This window comes from Papilio polytes, unplaced genomic scaffold (assembly GCF_000836215.1).
Source record: "Papilio polytes unplaced genomic scaffold, Ppol_1.0 DF823980.1, whole genome shotgun sequence".
NCBI classification, from domain to species: domain Eukaryota; kingdom Metazoa; phylum Arthropoda; class Insecta; order Lepidoptera; family Papilionidae; genus Papilio; species Papilio polytes.
This window is the reverse complement of record NW_013525224.1, coordinates 3,036,565-3,052,948: the sequence shown is the minus strand read 5'-3', so window position 1 is coordinate 3,052,948 and position 16,384 is coordinate 3,036,565. Positions and strand designations below refer to the sequence as shown.

The following is a 16,384-nucleotide window of genomic DNA, read 5'->3' as shown; positions in this document are numbered from 1 at the left end:
GTTGTATTGTTGCAAATGTATAAGGTTAGGATTTTTACTTTTTATTGTTCTGTTTTATGGCAGTGTTAGCAATGTTAAGGGATTAAGCGGGTCATAAGTACATACATAATAGATAAGATGTAAAGCAATAGTAAAGATATCAGGTGTAAGTTTAAGAAGTACAAGATAATAAGATTTAGTTTACTCAAGTCAAATGATTTGATCCTAGGTACTGTTTTCCAGTGTGACCATGTATTCAATGTTATAACGAGCTCCCTGCAAACCGAACCAAGCAAACGGAAAGGTAGAGCTAAAGTTTAGGATACATCGGTCTTAACAACGTACAGCACTGAGGGGGATCCCTTACAGTTCAATACATCATTGCGAGCACTCCGAAATATTGGGCCTATGTCGCATTGTGTATGATGTAAGTTCGGAGTGTCAATTAAGTGGATGTTTGAACATTTTGTAAAAAGGGAGGCCCTAGGTATTATCAGTATCCTAGAGATTGTAATGACAAGATGTAAGAATAAGAAAAGTCGCAAAGTTATTGGCGAGCGGATGAGAGAGGGAGGTAACAAGTAGATTTAGATTTTTAGCAATAGCAAGTCGCACCACATTTAACAACATATATATTTTAACAATTTAGGTTTTATGTTGTGAGTGGCTATTAGCAAATAAGCAAAGATTTAAGTACTGATATTTTTTTGTGTTTGTCTTTTGATATTTAAAGTTTATTGACAGTTACCTAGAAAAGAGATGTTTTTTCAAGTTAGATAATACAGTCCACTGTTCAAGAAGTTATGAGGCTATGTTGTTTTTGTATTTGTCACCATCGTTTAAAGTTCTCCCTCACATCGCATGGTGGGCGGGACAGTTTTGTGAAGAACATTAACAATGTTCTTGGTGGGCGGTATGTTGAATGCAAAATGCAACCTCTTTGGCTGACAAGCAGTATGTATACAGCCAAAGAGGTTGCATACTGGCCACCAAGGCAATAATCGTTTAAAAAGAAAATATAAAAAGAAGAAGTCAAGATGTAATCAAGAGAGTTTTAAGTTTTGTATATTTTTTGTGTAAATAAGTTTTAAATAAAGATATGTTTGGTTTATAATAAGTGTTTTGTATTTTTGGCTGCCGCGCTGTCGGTAACAAGTTAAACAATTATAAATCCTCATTATTAAGAGAAACCCATCAAGATGACGTAAAACGTAAAGTCTAGATTATAGCACTTATTCTATTTTACATCTATACTCCTATACTAATATTATATAAAGGAAAGAATTGTATTTTTGTATGGTTGGAAATAATTCAAAAACGATTAGGCCGATTTAAAAAATTCTTTCACCATAAAAAAAATACGTTAGCAATGAGTAACTAAGTAAGTAGTAGGCGAAATTTTGTTATTATTTTAAAGTTATAAATGGTTTAACTACGGCACCAGAGATTGTTTTTTTTTTTATAATTATATATTTTTCGTATACATAAATTTTATTCTCTCCTAGGATATAATTAATCAGGTCGTTTAACGTTGATATATGGCTCGACTTTATCGTAACTCTTTTTCGCACCATGAATTTTTCCCGCCATTATTTATTTCTCCGCTTTACAAGTACATGATTACTATGTAAAATGAAATTTTCCGATATGTAGTAGTCAGTTTTGTTGTTCTTAAAACAGTACGGGCTTAGAATATTTTATATTTCATTCAATAACTATTTTATTTACTTCGTTTTATTTGTTTATAGAAAATACTATAAATCCGTTAACGCTATTTTTAAGAAGTTGTAAATACATTTATTTACTATTATTTTCGCCACAGTTTAGTCTAAGCCGATTCGAAGCTAGTGTTCTTGGCTTGTTGCCAAGTTCACCGTATTATTATCGCACTGTTGCATATCCGCGTTAGTTTTTTTTCTAACCTCTGTATATTTGACAGACAGAATTTAGTTATTACACTGTTAACAACATGTCTCAAAACTAAGGAAACATTAAGTAGCCTATGTAGCCTAGACTATTCTCTACATCTAAGGCATATTTCATCAAAGCTGGTTCTACGGTTTAGGCTACAAGCTCTAACAAACATTCGTCCAATAAACTTTCGTATTTATAATATTCCTAGCTATCGACCGAGACTATGTCCGTGTAAATTAAAAAAAAAGAAAACTAAACCAAGTACCCTATGTGTTCCCTACATATATGCCAAATTTTATCGAAATACGTTCAGCGTTTTAGGCTACAAAGTCTAACAAACATCCATCCATCCATCCATCTATCTAAACGTTTGCATTTGTGATATTAGTAAGAAGTAAGATCAGTCCCCTAATATTATAGTATATAACACGGTAATCACGTATTAATTTCTTTACATATTTGTATTCTGCTCAGGTAATCTTTTTTATTTTTCAACAGAGTAAAATTAATAACAATCATGTATCCAATCCCGGCAGTACCGATCAGGGTTTAGAGATCGCGTCATTAACTCCGTAACGCTTGATCAGTCAGTGCCGACGAAGTAAATTTTACGCCGTAAATATCTCCCGAATATACCCGCTCGCGAATATTTCAGAAACGGGGAATCGCTTCACGGAATATTCCATGATACGAAAATGACTGGATTTTGCAATACGAGCAAACGGCAAGGTCTGTCAAAATTAGTCTGTGAATAAATGTGTAATGTAAAATTTCAAATCGAAAATAACCTAATTGTTAAGAAGGAGGCTTATAATAATTGTCACCTCATTACATGTCTCCTAAATTGTTAATTAGTTTAAGCACACTATACCATACACACAGCCTAACCTAACAGCGAACACACACACAACAATGCCTGGGACACACCGTATCAAAAAGCGGAACGTCGTCAAAGCATCAGCAATACAGTTCACACCTTTCGAATAAAAATTAAAACTTTGTTATGGCTAAATTAATACAGATATAATAATAAAAAAACTAAATGTCTCTACTGTTGGAGCCTATGCTAAGGGTGAGTAGATTTCTTCGCAGATATGTGCAGATTGCATCACGGTATTTTTCTTTCCCGTAAGGTCATCGGATAAATGTACATATTAAATTAGAAAACTGAAAAACATATCAGTATTTTACGGGATTCGAACCCAGGACCATTACAAGTGCTGAACCATAGAGCAACTAGCTCTCTTCAGTGCTCTTAGAGTATACAGTTAAGTAATTATATCGGATCATGAATAGGTAGCTTAAGTCCTTCTAATGAATAAGTGGACCGTCTAATGAGGAAATGAGCTCTCTTTACGTGAGAAAATTTTATAATGAACTACATAAGATGAGACTACCTTGTTATGCGGAAATGTAATCTAAGAGCCGCATCATATAAGCTTTACTTTACCTTTAATAACTTAATCAGTATAGAGTTCAGTAATATTTCTCGAACGCAATGCAATATGCTTTGAACGACGAGTAGTGCGCACTACCCTTTAACATACCAATAACTCGATAAAATCAGCAAAATACTGATTTATTGGAGATATATTTAATATATTAGAACATATATTAAATGAATAAAATACAAATTGAATGAAGTTAAGCATGCTCTAATAAGTTAGAGCAAAACAGATAAAAAATTATCGGATGATTCGCCAAACATCTTGAAAAAAAAATCGACAATGTCATTTAATTTGGGACCGTATCACTTTGGGATAAAATTCAAAATAGTTCAGCACGACATTTGAACTTTAGTTGAACCATTTTGAATCGAGGCGCATGGTACATTTCTAAGCGAATTTTCACTTAAATATTCAGCGGAAAATAGACTTTTTTGTATAGTAGGAAAACGGTAGCGTACGGGAATTTCATGAAATCCTTTTCTGCCGAATTATTAACGCAGAATTTGAGTTCGTTGACCTCTTAGACTATTGATAACAAAATTCTGTAGTTTATTCATGTAGTTACGTCTTGTACATCAAATGGAAGCCAAATTGTTTATCTATAAAATCGTTAAAATCATTAGAACGACACGATTGAAAAGACACGAATCTCTAATATCCTAACAAGTAACATAGATAAGTCTAAAACCACATAATGGGAGCTTTATATAGCAAATTGGCATTTTAACAGATATGTAGTTAGTTAATCAAACCTACTTACTAACAAGGAGGTTGAAGTTCAAATGCATATCACTGTTACTACATAATAAAGTTTACTGACCTAAAAAAGAGGTCGCAGCTGTTACCAGTTATTACTACCGCGTGTTAAATTTTAATGACGACTTTCCTCGCTTAAGTTAGCTTAATTAAGTTACTGCGAAACGTATGAAGACGCATGAGAGCCGTCGAGAAAACTTCCGAGGTCGTTGACCTTTGCTTGAGCATAGTTCACACGCGCTACTTGAATTATTTACATTTACGGTAAACGGAAATTCTTTTACGTTTTTTTACGTTGTTATGCACAATTTAAATGGTAAAATATTTTATTTTAAATAAGGATTATGTAATTTTTTGCTAAGATTTTGGGATATAAACATAAAATAGAGGTAAAACAATGATAACAAAATTTATGACGCAGTGAATCATAAGGTTGTAAAGCTTATATTCCATTATACAAAATTTTCAGACTACGTCACATGTTCACAATCTTTTTTTGACCGACTTCCCAAAAGAAGGAGGTACTCAATTCGTCTGTATGTTTTTTTTTTATTTTTTTTTATGTGTGTTACGGCATAACTCCGCCGCTAGTCTAAAATGTGTTTAATATTTCGTGTCGATGTAGACTCAACTTTATGTATTTCCTCTCAATTAAAATTGTCTCAGCAAACCCGCTGATAGCGAAGTTATATCAAGCCTTCCATTATAACCAAAGAGTAATTTTATAAACTTTAAAAGCAAATAAATGTTTCAAATCCTAATTATATCCAGATCTAGAATCTGGACTATTCTTAAGCGGGTGATTTACGACTAAAGTTTCTAAATTTACTTCTCGAATAAATAAATTTATTTGTAATTAACAAAATAGACTGTTTAACTTTGGATTACATTTTGTTTATAAAAAAAATAATATAATAACAATGGTAGAGCCCGCTTTAACATCTTCGCACGAATGGGCCGGCTCGCCCGGTGTAATACCACGACCACACAGAAAACGGGCGTGAAGTGGAAGCAATTCCGCGTTTCGTCTGATGAGTGTGGTGCCGGAGGCCTAATTTTATCCCTTTCCCTTTCCAACCTTTTCTTGAGAGGAAAGGATGGGAAGGAAAAGTGGATTTGACGGTGGAGGAGACGTATAGAAAGGGAAAATTTCCTCTATATGTGCGTCTTCTCTTCCGTCAATGAAGCGTAGGCAACGCATCTGCAATTGCGGATGTTTATGGGCAGCGGTCGCTTTCCATTTCGGTGGATTTAGGTGGCCGCTTGCTCGTTTGCCACCTTATATTATAAACAAAAAATAACTTAAATTGTTAAAGAAAAGGTGCTAAAAAGCACTTTTAATAATCTAGAACATAAAATTTTTACTGTTTTAACAATATTTTATCTCACAAAATATATTACCACTTGATAGGTGACATACAGCCCACAAATAAATGCAAAGCAACAGACTGCCCTTATGTTCAACACGATCAGTAACATTTACATTGTAAATAAAATATTGTTATACCATTAAATTTTATTTAGAATGCACTTGTTTTTGAAAATGTTTAAAAAAATTTGATCGTCATTTGTCATTAAAACTATAAAAAGTATTGTAAAAATGAAATCAGCTACTTAAAATTGTTATGAACCCCTAACTCCAGTTACTAGAGTATACAAGTGAATATACGATAGTAATGATTGCGTATGTCTACGAGTCGTTGTGAGGCTTTCGACAGCGATGCTATCAGACATCACTATTCACGTCGTCTTTATGTAAATTAAAGCAGCGATTTACAAGATTACGCTGTCAGTGTGTGATAACACGCGGTTAATATTGGTTTTAACGAACGATACGACAGTCTATAAAGCAGGTTTCCACTGCCTAAACACCTGTACAAAAACACGCCGTCATCTGATTTTTTATAGATATTAGCAGGATGACATTATTTACAGCGTTTATTGTTATTTTAATGCAAAATCAAATTGCATTTCCTTTACCTTCACATGGTAATCTTGCTAACTGGTTTAACAAAAATGTTCTCGCTTACCTGAAACAAATGAAATAAATAAATAAATTTATGTTTCACGAGCTGTTGCCCACGACTTCGTCCGCATGGTATTAGAAAACATACGAACTATATAAATTACAAAAAGCTACGTATCCCTCGGGAACCGGACATTTCTCTGGGATGAAGCTTATCTCATGTGTACCACAGACTTTGTTTTATATCTGTGCCAAATTTCAATAAGATATGTTGAACCGTTGCAGAATGATCGAGTGAACATTAAAAAACTGAATAAATGAATCCCACGGGAATTGTAACTATTCCCGGGATATAAAAGTAGCCTATGTGTTCTTCCAGACTATGCTCTAAATCTGTGCCAAATTTAATGGAGATCCGTTCAGCCGTTTAGGCTACAAACGCTAACAAACATCCATCCATCCATCCATCTAAACTTTCGCATTTATAATATTAGTAAGATAATTTCGTTACTAGATTGTCTTAGCTATCAAAAAAACTCCTTCTGAAAGCCGATTAGTATTAAAACGATCATTTTATGAAATCTATTAATTTACTTTGTGTAAAAAATATTAGCATTATGAATATCCCTCTTAGTAAAAAAGTCTCGACATTATATTAAGAAAATTTCCATTAAAATGTGAAAGAAAGAAAAATGAGTCTCATAATGTTTAGTCATTCGAAGACGGCCCACGACGTCTTGTAAATGAGTAAAAATTAATTAGTTTGTTACTAAAAGCACGTTCTGCTCTTGAACTCTGAAGAATAAGAAAAAAGATAATTGGGTTAGAACGGAATGCGAAATAGATTGATGAGAAACCGCAGAGAAAAGTAATAATTCTGTATAAATTAAGCGGATATTATTTAAATGTTAAAGAAAATTATTCGTCTACTTTTCAATCTTGAGTTTTCACGTGTATTTTCCTAATTGAAGATAATGACTTAATATGTGAATTTATTAGATTAATTAGGATACCCAATACAACAATCTAAGTGGTGAATGATGTCTCAGATTTTAAAAAAACGAAAAATTTATCTACTAAATTGAACAATTAATCTACTCTGTTTACTATTTACTTCTAATTCAATGACAACATCAAGTATTATAATTAGAATAATATTTGCAATGCAAAATATTGGTCGTAACGAAGTTACAGAAAAAATTAAAGTTAGGTAATTTCGTAAATATCATCAAAACGATTGTCATTAAGAAATAATCAAAAATAAGGGTAACGACACCGGAGAAGGTAATTTTCAATTTCATTTGAAATTTTGCCAGGAAACCAATTGAGATTCTGAGAACGCTTGGCTCAAGTCCTGCTGAATTAAAAATAAACTTCATTAGTCTGAAAACATTCTCCAAATAAATTATTAAAAAGACCCCTAATGTATAGAACTTGCACTCTTAACATTTCTTCGGTGAATTGTTTTATTAAAGATTTTTGTTTCATAATTTATAATGACTTATTCGTTTAGATGCTTCGATTAGATGCATGAAATTTTAAAATGCCGTAAGTACTTTGAAATTTTGTATGTGTGAATTTTGTGATATGTGATTGAATTATATTAAAACCAGAGAAACAAGAACAGAAGTGTCAATTTTTTAATTTATTTGTTCATCATTTTAATTTCAAACTTTAAATATCAATTTAATCGTGAAATTTTAACAAATATAATTATTATAACAACAGTTGTATCCGGCATAAAGTATCCATTGTGCGGAAGTTTCCGTGGCTTGTGAAATAGTCAAATTAAAACTTTTAATTTTGTCGTCGCAAATTTCGTTTGCACCAGACATTTCCATATTTTGTTTTGTCAAAAGAAGAAAGGAGGAGTTGTGTGTTCTATCCTAGACAAAAGGCGACGAAAACGTAGCACAAACGTGACGCTAGGATTATTTGTAGTATTGTTTGACATTTGTAACTTAAATACGGCTAGTAACATAACCAAAACATTCTAGTATTGTTATGTCAATGATTAAAAACTAAACAATATACGTTACATATATCCTATTGGTTATTTTTAAATTATAGAGGTACATACAATCAATTAAAAATTGCATTTATACATTTACTTTAACTAAAGTTTCAGTTTCAGTAATAATTATAATAAAATTAACTTCGAAATTTAATAAACAATAAAACCTTAACCTCAAAAATAAAATAAAGTCAAATAAACCATAAATTTAAACAACATGAACACCAATTAAATAAATAAATAACAATATTTTACCTCCATTGTAGAAACGATAAACCACCTTTATGTTAAGCTAACATATTTATCATTTTCTAACTGAACTGAACAACAATTTAACGTAGTACAGACAAACACAACACAATAGTCGCTTCTAGCCTCAGGCGACGTGAACTCGCATACGAGTAATGTCACATCGGTGCCAACAGTGAATTTATGAAACTGATCTTATATTGATAATCGATTTTCAACCTTAAGTCCTTTACCATAAGAGTGGATTGCTCCAAACAGATATTCGCCCGTCTAGAAATCCGTCTGTGTAACAGGAAGTCGGTGTCATTTCTCAAGTATTTACGCACGACTGATTAAAAGCTAAATTTTCGCAGATACTCTCAATGTGAGATATAGACTTGATTATATACTTTAATTAGAGTAAAACGTCTTGTATCTGTTCATTTTTCTTAAATGTGGAATTAATCAGAATTTTTAGCCTGATATTTTTTTAAAGTACGTGTTCATGGATTGAACTTTAAAATTATAACAATAAGTGAAATTAACTTTTACGAATGTAGTAATCATCATGTTTCCATGGCAACTCCTTGTTTATTTGTAATCAAAACATTAAAATGTTTTTTTTTTGTTTCAATTCGTAACGAAACTCTATAAAATTCCTCGATTTAAAAAATACTTCTATAGAATTTGCGTGAATATTTCAGTCACGTAACTAACTTGATATAATACTGCGATGACTAAGTAAAGACAAGTAACCATGACAACCGTAAAACAAGAGCGGTCTGCACCTCAAAGTTATTCAAGTTGCTTGCGGTTCGCTCCGAGCCGTCTCCAAATGATAGTTTAAACATGACGCAAACTTTTACACGGCAATTAAGACCTGAATCTATTCAAAATTTATTTCACTTCTTGAAGTCAAAATACGGCATATCATGCTTTATTCACGAGAGAAACAATCGCGAAAATTACATTTTAACAAACACCGTGGTAAAAAAAACTATATGAAGATATTTTCTATCTCATTCTGATAACCGATAATTTTGCTTACAAAAGATACGTTTAAATAAAAAAATATTAATAACTTGTTATCCCAATCGAATATATTCTTTACGGTTTGTTAACAGTACAAATTATACCGAGTATTCGCCCCTTTGACAAGAAAGTGAAAAGAAATCAAGTTAGCAACGAGTGTCCTTTATGTTCTTACAATTCCAGTCATCAAAGAAAATTATTCTGGGAACACGAAATACATATATTTTAATTATAATATTAAATATACATATTTTGATATTTCAGTAAATATCTCAGTTAGACTTTGAAGATCGAACCCAACGAAGTAGAGTTTATTAACAGGAATTAAATAAACTTTTTCTCTAGTAATTACAAATTTGTTACAATATACTTATAATAAAATTAAATATTATAACACAACTTGTTTACAAATAGAATATTTGAGTACGGTTAGCAAACAAAATTAGCAACGCTCAAGTGAATTATTTAAAAATTGATCGCGCTCCAATTCCGAGCTTTATACGAGCTTTGTGTCAAATGCTTTGAATAGTTGCCGACAACCGGCCAGATTTCGGGATTCGCTTTTGCGGTTAAATTGAATTTCACAGTATATTCATTCGAGATTTATTTATTTTACTGATACTCATACAAAATAAATTAAAACATTTTGAAAAGTTAGTGGTAACACAATATCGTGGTATTAATTTCTAGACTTTGAAGATAACCTTTTTTTTAAGATCTCTAGTAGGACGTTTAACCAATAGAAGGTCATATTATAAAGTAACCATTATTAGTATTATAAAATCAAATATCAATAACACTCAACCATTTATTTACGTTCGCGATAAAAAGAGACCCGATAAGAAACGTATAAACACTGTTATTTACATTACGATAACCTAATTTCGTGTGCTCAACCGAAATGTATCTTGTTTGATAAGTTTTATAAATATTAAACCTAAAATCAAATAAATATGCCACTGTTCATAAAACACTATACTACAGACTACGCCAGAGGGTTAACTAAATAACAACCTAGGAAAATACATGCCAAAAGATAAGTGTCTATCAATCGATCTCGCAATTATAGTGTACTTGTACTAAAATTGACGATTTTACATTACTATTACATTACATTTACTTTATATGGAACTACTCGACTACAAGCCAAAACGTAATTATCGCTTGAACAGGTCTGTAACTCGGGGTTGTAAAAAAATATTTATAGTTAACATTGCCCGCGGCACTCCTTGCACGAACCATCGTGTGACGTACATTCCGTACGAACTTGATATTGTAAATAAGCTTTATAGAAAGGATACACGGTACACGATTGGCGGTTGCTATCTTTGCAATCAATTTACTCCAACTTCTAAAACGGTATAGTAATCACCGCAATAATCAGATAAAAAATATTTAATCTGTCATTTTACAGTATGACGAGAGAAGATTTTAGACGAACAACTAACAGCATTCTTTAGACAATGTAAAGCAGAACAACATAACATAAGAAACGAATCAGTAATGTTGCACTTCATTGAAATTAAAAAGAAAACTAATCGAGTTTCTGGAACGTTCATATTGAAACTTCTTTGTAATTACAATTCAGGAACGAAAAGAGGGAAAAGGGAATGCAAATAGAACTAACAAGTTGTATGTATGTGTACATACGGACGTAACGTTAGTGAAGAGAAAACAATGCGCAACGAGTTAAAGGAACAAAAGAACTAGTCGTGTGCATCACCGCCTAATTGGAGGGCCGCCGGAGAGCTAATGGCCCGTGCTGTGTCCACTGACGGATCTCACTTGATTTTGCATCCTAACTACGTATAATAAACATCTATACGTCACAATTTATACATCAAGTGCGTGTCATTTATTCTCATATCAGAACCGGTTTGAAGAGTAACACATAATTGTTCCGTATAATATAATATTTAAGACCAAGGTTACATATTTATTTCTCCATTAACATTTTGAACGTTTAAATGTTTTAAACGGTATATCATTATGGAGCTCTTCTTAAATAATTAAACTGTCCGAAAGTTTAAGAATTATGGTAAAAAATTAAAGTATTCTTCATTTCTTGTTAATGAACTGTCAAAACTTTACCGATACGGATAAAGCGCAACAAAACGCTTTTTAAAAGTTACCCACAAAGTAAAAGGAATGAGGCTAAAATTAATACTTTGCAGAGAATAAAAGCAAGCAAACCTTTTTGAGTCCGGCGAGACGCAAGGCTCGCTGCAGCCGCGCGGCGCGCGTCGTCGCCACGTACACTATAGGCACTGCCTCCCCGCCTTCCAACTCAATGTCGAAGTCGTTAACTGCCTCGCACAACTTATAATCCTCCAACTTTTTTGCTTCTCCCTTCATTAGTTCTATAGCATCCCTGTCTTCACTTATCTCGCCATTTACAACTTCCTCGGCTGGGAAACGAGAATTCTTGTAAACGTCGATGTTAACGTTTGGATCATTTACGATTATAGTAGCGTTTAAATCGCTTTCGTCTTCTGGATAGCTGATGTAATAGTTATCGTTCACAGTTTGATTATCATGTTCTGTGCAGTCTTCTATCACGACGGATGGTATGCTCGGGTTGGACGACGTGAACGAATGGCCGCTCCAACTCACTCCACTGGTAAGGCGACCGCACTCCATTGTTTTTAATGTAAATAATCACTCAATGTTTTTTGTTATTACGCTGCAAAAAGAATGTGGAGTATTCAATAGTTGGATAACGATTGTCTGTATGACGCGATGGGCGTTTATATAGAATCCGATTTCATGAGCAATGTGTTAATGCAACGCTAAATAAACGATTAGGTAATCACGAGTTAATCTCTGCGTAGCGTCGAATGCTTTAATTTTTTTCCAACGCCATATTATCAAAGATTTTAATAACGTTATAAAATACGAAAGTATTGCTCTTCTTTTCCCTGCTTTTGCCAGAAAAATCTATTATGTGAATAACCGGCGAACTAAATGTAAGCTAGGAATCCACAGCGAAATCTTTCAAAAAAAATATACGAAGTGAATTCGTTGGAAATCCGTGGCCGTTGGTGAACGTATATTGCATTCTTTACAAGGATTTTGTCGAGCATTCGGTTTTATACATATCATCCCTTGAAAACGGTCGCTTTATTTGTTTACGATTGTTAAAAATTCTATACAAATAGAGTTTACTGGTTCTGTCTGCGTATAATAAATTTATGATATCACCTAGTATAGTTTACATCATCTATATGATGTTACGTATTTATTATTTAAACGTCAAATGTGATTATGTAGAATTGGGTTGTTTTTTGAGATTCTCGACCACAAATTATAAACTTAATCTTGATATAAAATTGGATTATCGGGAACAATTTACTTTCGGTAAAATTGTGTTTTAATACTGAATGAGTCATTCTGTTAAAAGACATTGACAGATTTAGATTTAGCTTTGAAAGTCGAACAAATGTTCGCACTGTTTAAAAATGAGAACACGATGCATAATGTAGTACACATGTTCGCTGTCTTGAAAAGACTAGCATGTATTATTTAGATAGCTATTTTTTCATATCCATCAAGATCATATATCAACTATAATACAGAAAAGATTTCACTCTCTGTAAGAGTGCTCATGCACCTTTGACTAAACCATCGCACAACTGATGTGCGATTGTCGATTGTTTCGCAGCCAATTCAACTGTTTAGTCCCACAACTATAAATCTAGTAGCTTATAGGAATCAAAACGAGACTAGTTGAACACAGAAAACAGGCGTGAAGTGGAAGCAATTCCGCGTTTCGTCTGATGAGTGTGGTGCCGGAGGCCTGATTTTAGTCCCTTTCCGTTTCCACCCTTTTCTTAAGAGGAAAGGATGGGAAGGAAAAGTGGATTTGTCGGTGGAGTAGATGTATAGTAAGGGGAAATGTCTTCTTTATGTGCTTCTCCTCCTCCGTGAATTGAGGGTAGGCAACGCATCTGCAATTGCGGATGTCTGCAGCGGTCGCTTTCCATTTCGGTGGATTCAGGTGGCCGCTTGCTCGTTTGCCACCTTATATTATAAAAAAAAGTCGTGCGATAGTTTAGACAAAGGTGTGCGCGTACTGTTAGTGTACAAAATCATAATATTTGTCGTTTTCTTTGTATAATCTGTATTAAATAAACCAAAAGTCAAACACAAATTGAATTTTAAAAAATCTAGGTCAATAACGATTTCAGTACAATATTATTATATATGCTTAGAGAATGTAGCTGGCCGGCAAATGCTCAGGACAGGTGTAACGATATTAATTGATAAGGGTAAAACTTTCCGACAACAAAATGTTATCTAAATTTTTAATTTTCTATACTGTTGAAAATTTTATAAATGTAAAAAACAAATGTTATTGAAAAACAAAAACAGAATTACTAAGTTTAATAAATATTTTTTTATCAAACGAAAATCACACATCATAAGAATCATCACAGTAACTCTTTTCGCCGGAAGGATCTATATATTTGCATGACTTATGACCATTTGCGTTTCGTAAATAAATCGGTCCGCAGACGAGACGGACTAAAACGTTAATGTCACGAATGTAACAAAACCGCGCAGACGGAGTCGATGCACCCGTCTTGTCCTAAGGAACAGTTTCCAGGCGCTGAATCTAGACCACGCTATTATAACATTTAAGTCAATTGAATACCTACTAGAATCGTTTGAATAATTCCTACTAAGATATCAGGTGTGAAATTAAATTTCCATTTAGACTAGTGTCTGTAAAGGTTGTCAAATGAATTAAATTACTTCAGATGAATTGAATTACGAATTTATAAAAAAAAAATTAAATTAAAATTCATCATTGCATTTTATGAATAAATTTACACCCAAAATTTTTCTTAATTCTGGTTGCGTCAGTAAATTAGAACTTTACCCACACCCACCTGTACTCCGACTGTTCAGGTTTAGATTAAAAACTAAAGAAAAAGGCAAATTTAAATTTACATTAAATGGATAACATAATAAGAAATTAGAATAGAACAGTCAATACTTCGGTTAACATATAAATTAAAGATAACATAGCAAAAATTTAACAAACCATATTGGCAGAATTCATACTAGACAAGTTCCATACAAAAAGAAATCAAGATTTGGTATACAAAACCAATTACGTATCTGTATAAATGCAGATGAAATGCCAAGGAATTGTTAGAAACCTATCATAAATGAGGACTTACATTATTTACATGCAAAGTAAATGCTTTGATTTACTGTCAAATTATGTAAGGTCACTTTTTTTGTAAACAACAAACAGAAAGGTATAAAAGCTATACTTGTTCAGTTAACTAGAATAAAAACAAACAAAGACAATCACTGTCATGCTGTCGGCCGTCGTTAACTACCGTGTAACAATATTTACGATATGCACAATAGTCGGTCTGGGTAACCGTTTTATAAACATTGGCCGCTAACGCAATTACTTTAACCAATAACTTGACTCATTATTTATAATAAGCAGACACATTTATATCCGTATATTTGTGTTTAAACACTTTATTTTTATTTATAGAACAACATTAATAGTGACATATAATAAGTAGGAATTAATAGTAAGGATTACTGCGTTTACTTCACTGTTATTGTATCGTATAAACAAGCACTTGTAACTATTAATGAACACGTTCAAAGAGCTTCTTTGAACATTTGCGAACGGCACGCGAGCGGCGTACGCGCCGCGCCAGTTCAATCGAGACTGAAGCGTTCTAAATTTGAAATGAAGTGGATTTAATAACATTGCGTATATTTCCTCTATTTTCTTTTTTATTTCTTGATTAATGATATTTGATGATTCAGCCAGTGTTATCAATCTACTGGAATCGTTGGGATGTATAATTTTTAAAGTTATCAAAATGGATGGTTAAAAATAACATTGATATTTATTTTCGAGTAGTTAATTTGCATACTGTTCAAAGATATTTGTAATTAGATCTACAGCAGTGTAAACATACGGGTAGATATAAGATTTTTATTGTCTATTCCGATTTAGAATTAGATACATATTTTAATTCTTTACTTATTTTTTCTATTTTAGAGTGTCAACTCTTTTACACTTGCAATGGTCTATGCATTCACAAACATATACAATAAGAAATATAATGCTATACTTAAGCTTAAGAGGAATGGTACTTCCAGTATTCGTATATTTATGCGCCACTAAGCACATTATTTTTGCTTCATGAATCAGAAACGTTGAAATCTACAAGAATATCTTGGTACAGAATTGCAAACATGTATAGTGCACATAAATCTTATTGGTCTGTGTGACCTTACCTTGGCGTTAGTCTTTTGACACAGTGCCAATACATCTGCACCGAATGAACATACGTCATACAATCTTGACGCTCAATGAAGGTGATAGTGTACTAACAGACACATCACTAAGTTATTCGAGTGGTAATACTGGTAGGAGACGCCCTATATCTCATATTTGATGACTAACACGTTACATGCTACAACTATTTCATTCTTGTCAGTTATTCGCATTGAACGTGTTAAAACGTTTATATTTTGTCCCTAATATTTAACGAAATGCTTGAACGTGTGTTGCTATACTTTTTTCTCTTTGGAATTATAATTTGAGACATTTTAAAAAGCACGAAGCATTAATAAAAGGCAATGTATACATTACCTCGTTCAATGAGAACATTTCTTGTTGTGTGCACTCCGAGATAGGACGTGCGTCTCAATAATAAATACTGTCATAAATAACTTTTAAACTACGTGGATTATTTAATTTATACGAATATTTTTTTTCATGTTAATTATTTTAAAAAAGAATCTATAGAAGGATTATGTTACAGCTGTGTAAATTAAAATCAATTAATTACGAAATACCGTTGATGGAATAATTAAATTAAAACAAATTAAATTTCACTCAGAATGGACAGACCGCAGATTGAAATCACCGACACGTAAATAAAGGGATTATTTTGTTAAAATCGTTAATCATTAATTTATTGTATAGTGTTTCAGCTTTTAAAAATAAACGAAACAAGCATTTATTTTTTTAATACATTAGCTCTAATTGCAAATGTGTCA

The 16,384-nt window shown here is 32.6% G+C and overlaps 1 protein-coding gene across 3 annotated transcripts in view; it reads right to left on the bottom strand.

Annotated features, from left to right (window-relative positions):
* Nucleotides 1-16,384, bottom strand: part of LOC106101568 (apoptosis-stimulating of p53 protein 1) — a 174,441-nt gene that overhangs the window by 71,425 nt on the left and 86,632 nt on the right. The window contains exon 1 of one of the 3 annotated variants that reach the window (XM_013280834.1): nt 11,531-11,992. The exons of the other annotated variants lie outside the window; for them this stretch is intronic. Coding sequence (XP_013136288.1) covers nt 11,531-11,977 — 447 coding nt within the window. The 5' untranslated portion in view covers nt 11,978-11,992. Of the gene's footprint in view, nt 1-11,530; nt 11,993-16,384 lie in introns of those variants that run through there. 3 annotated transcript variants of the gene reach the window in all.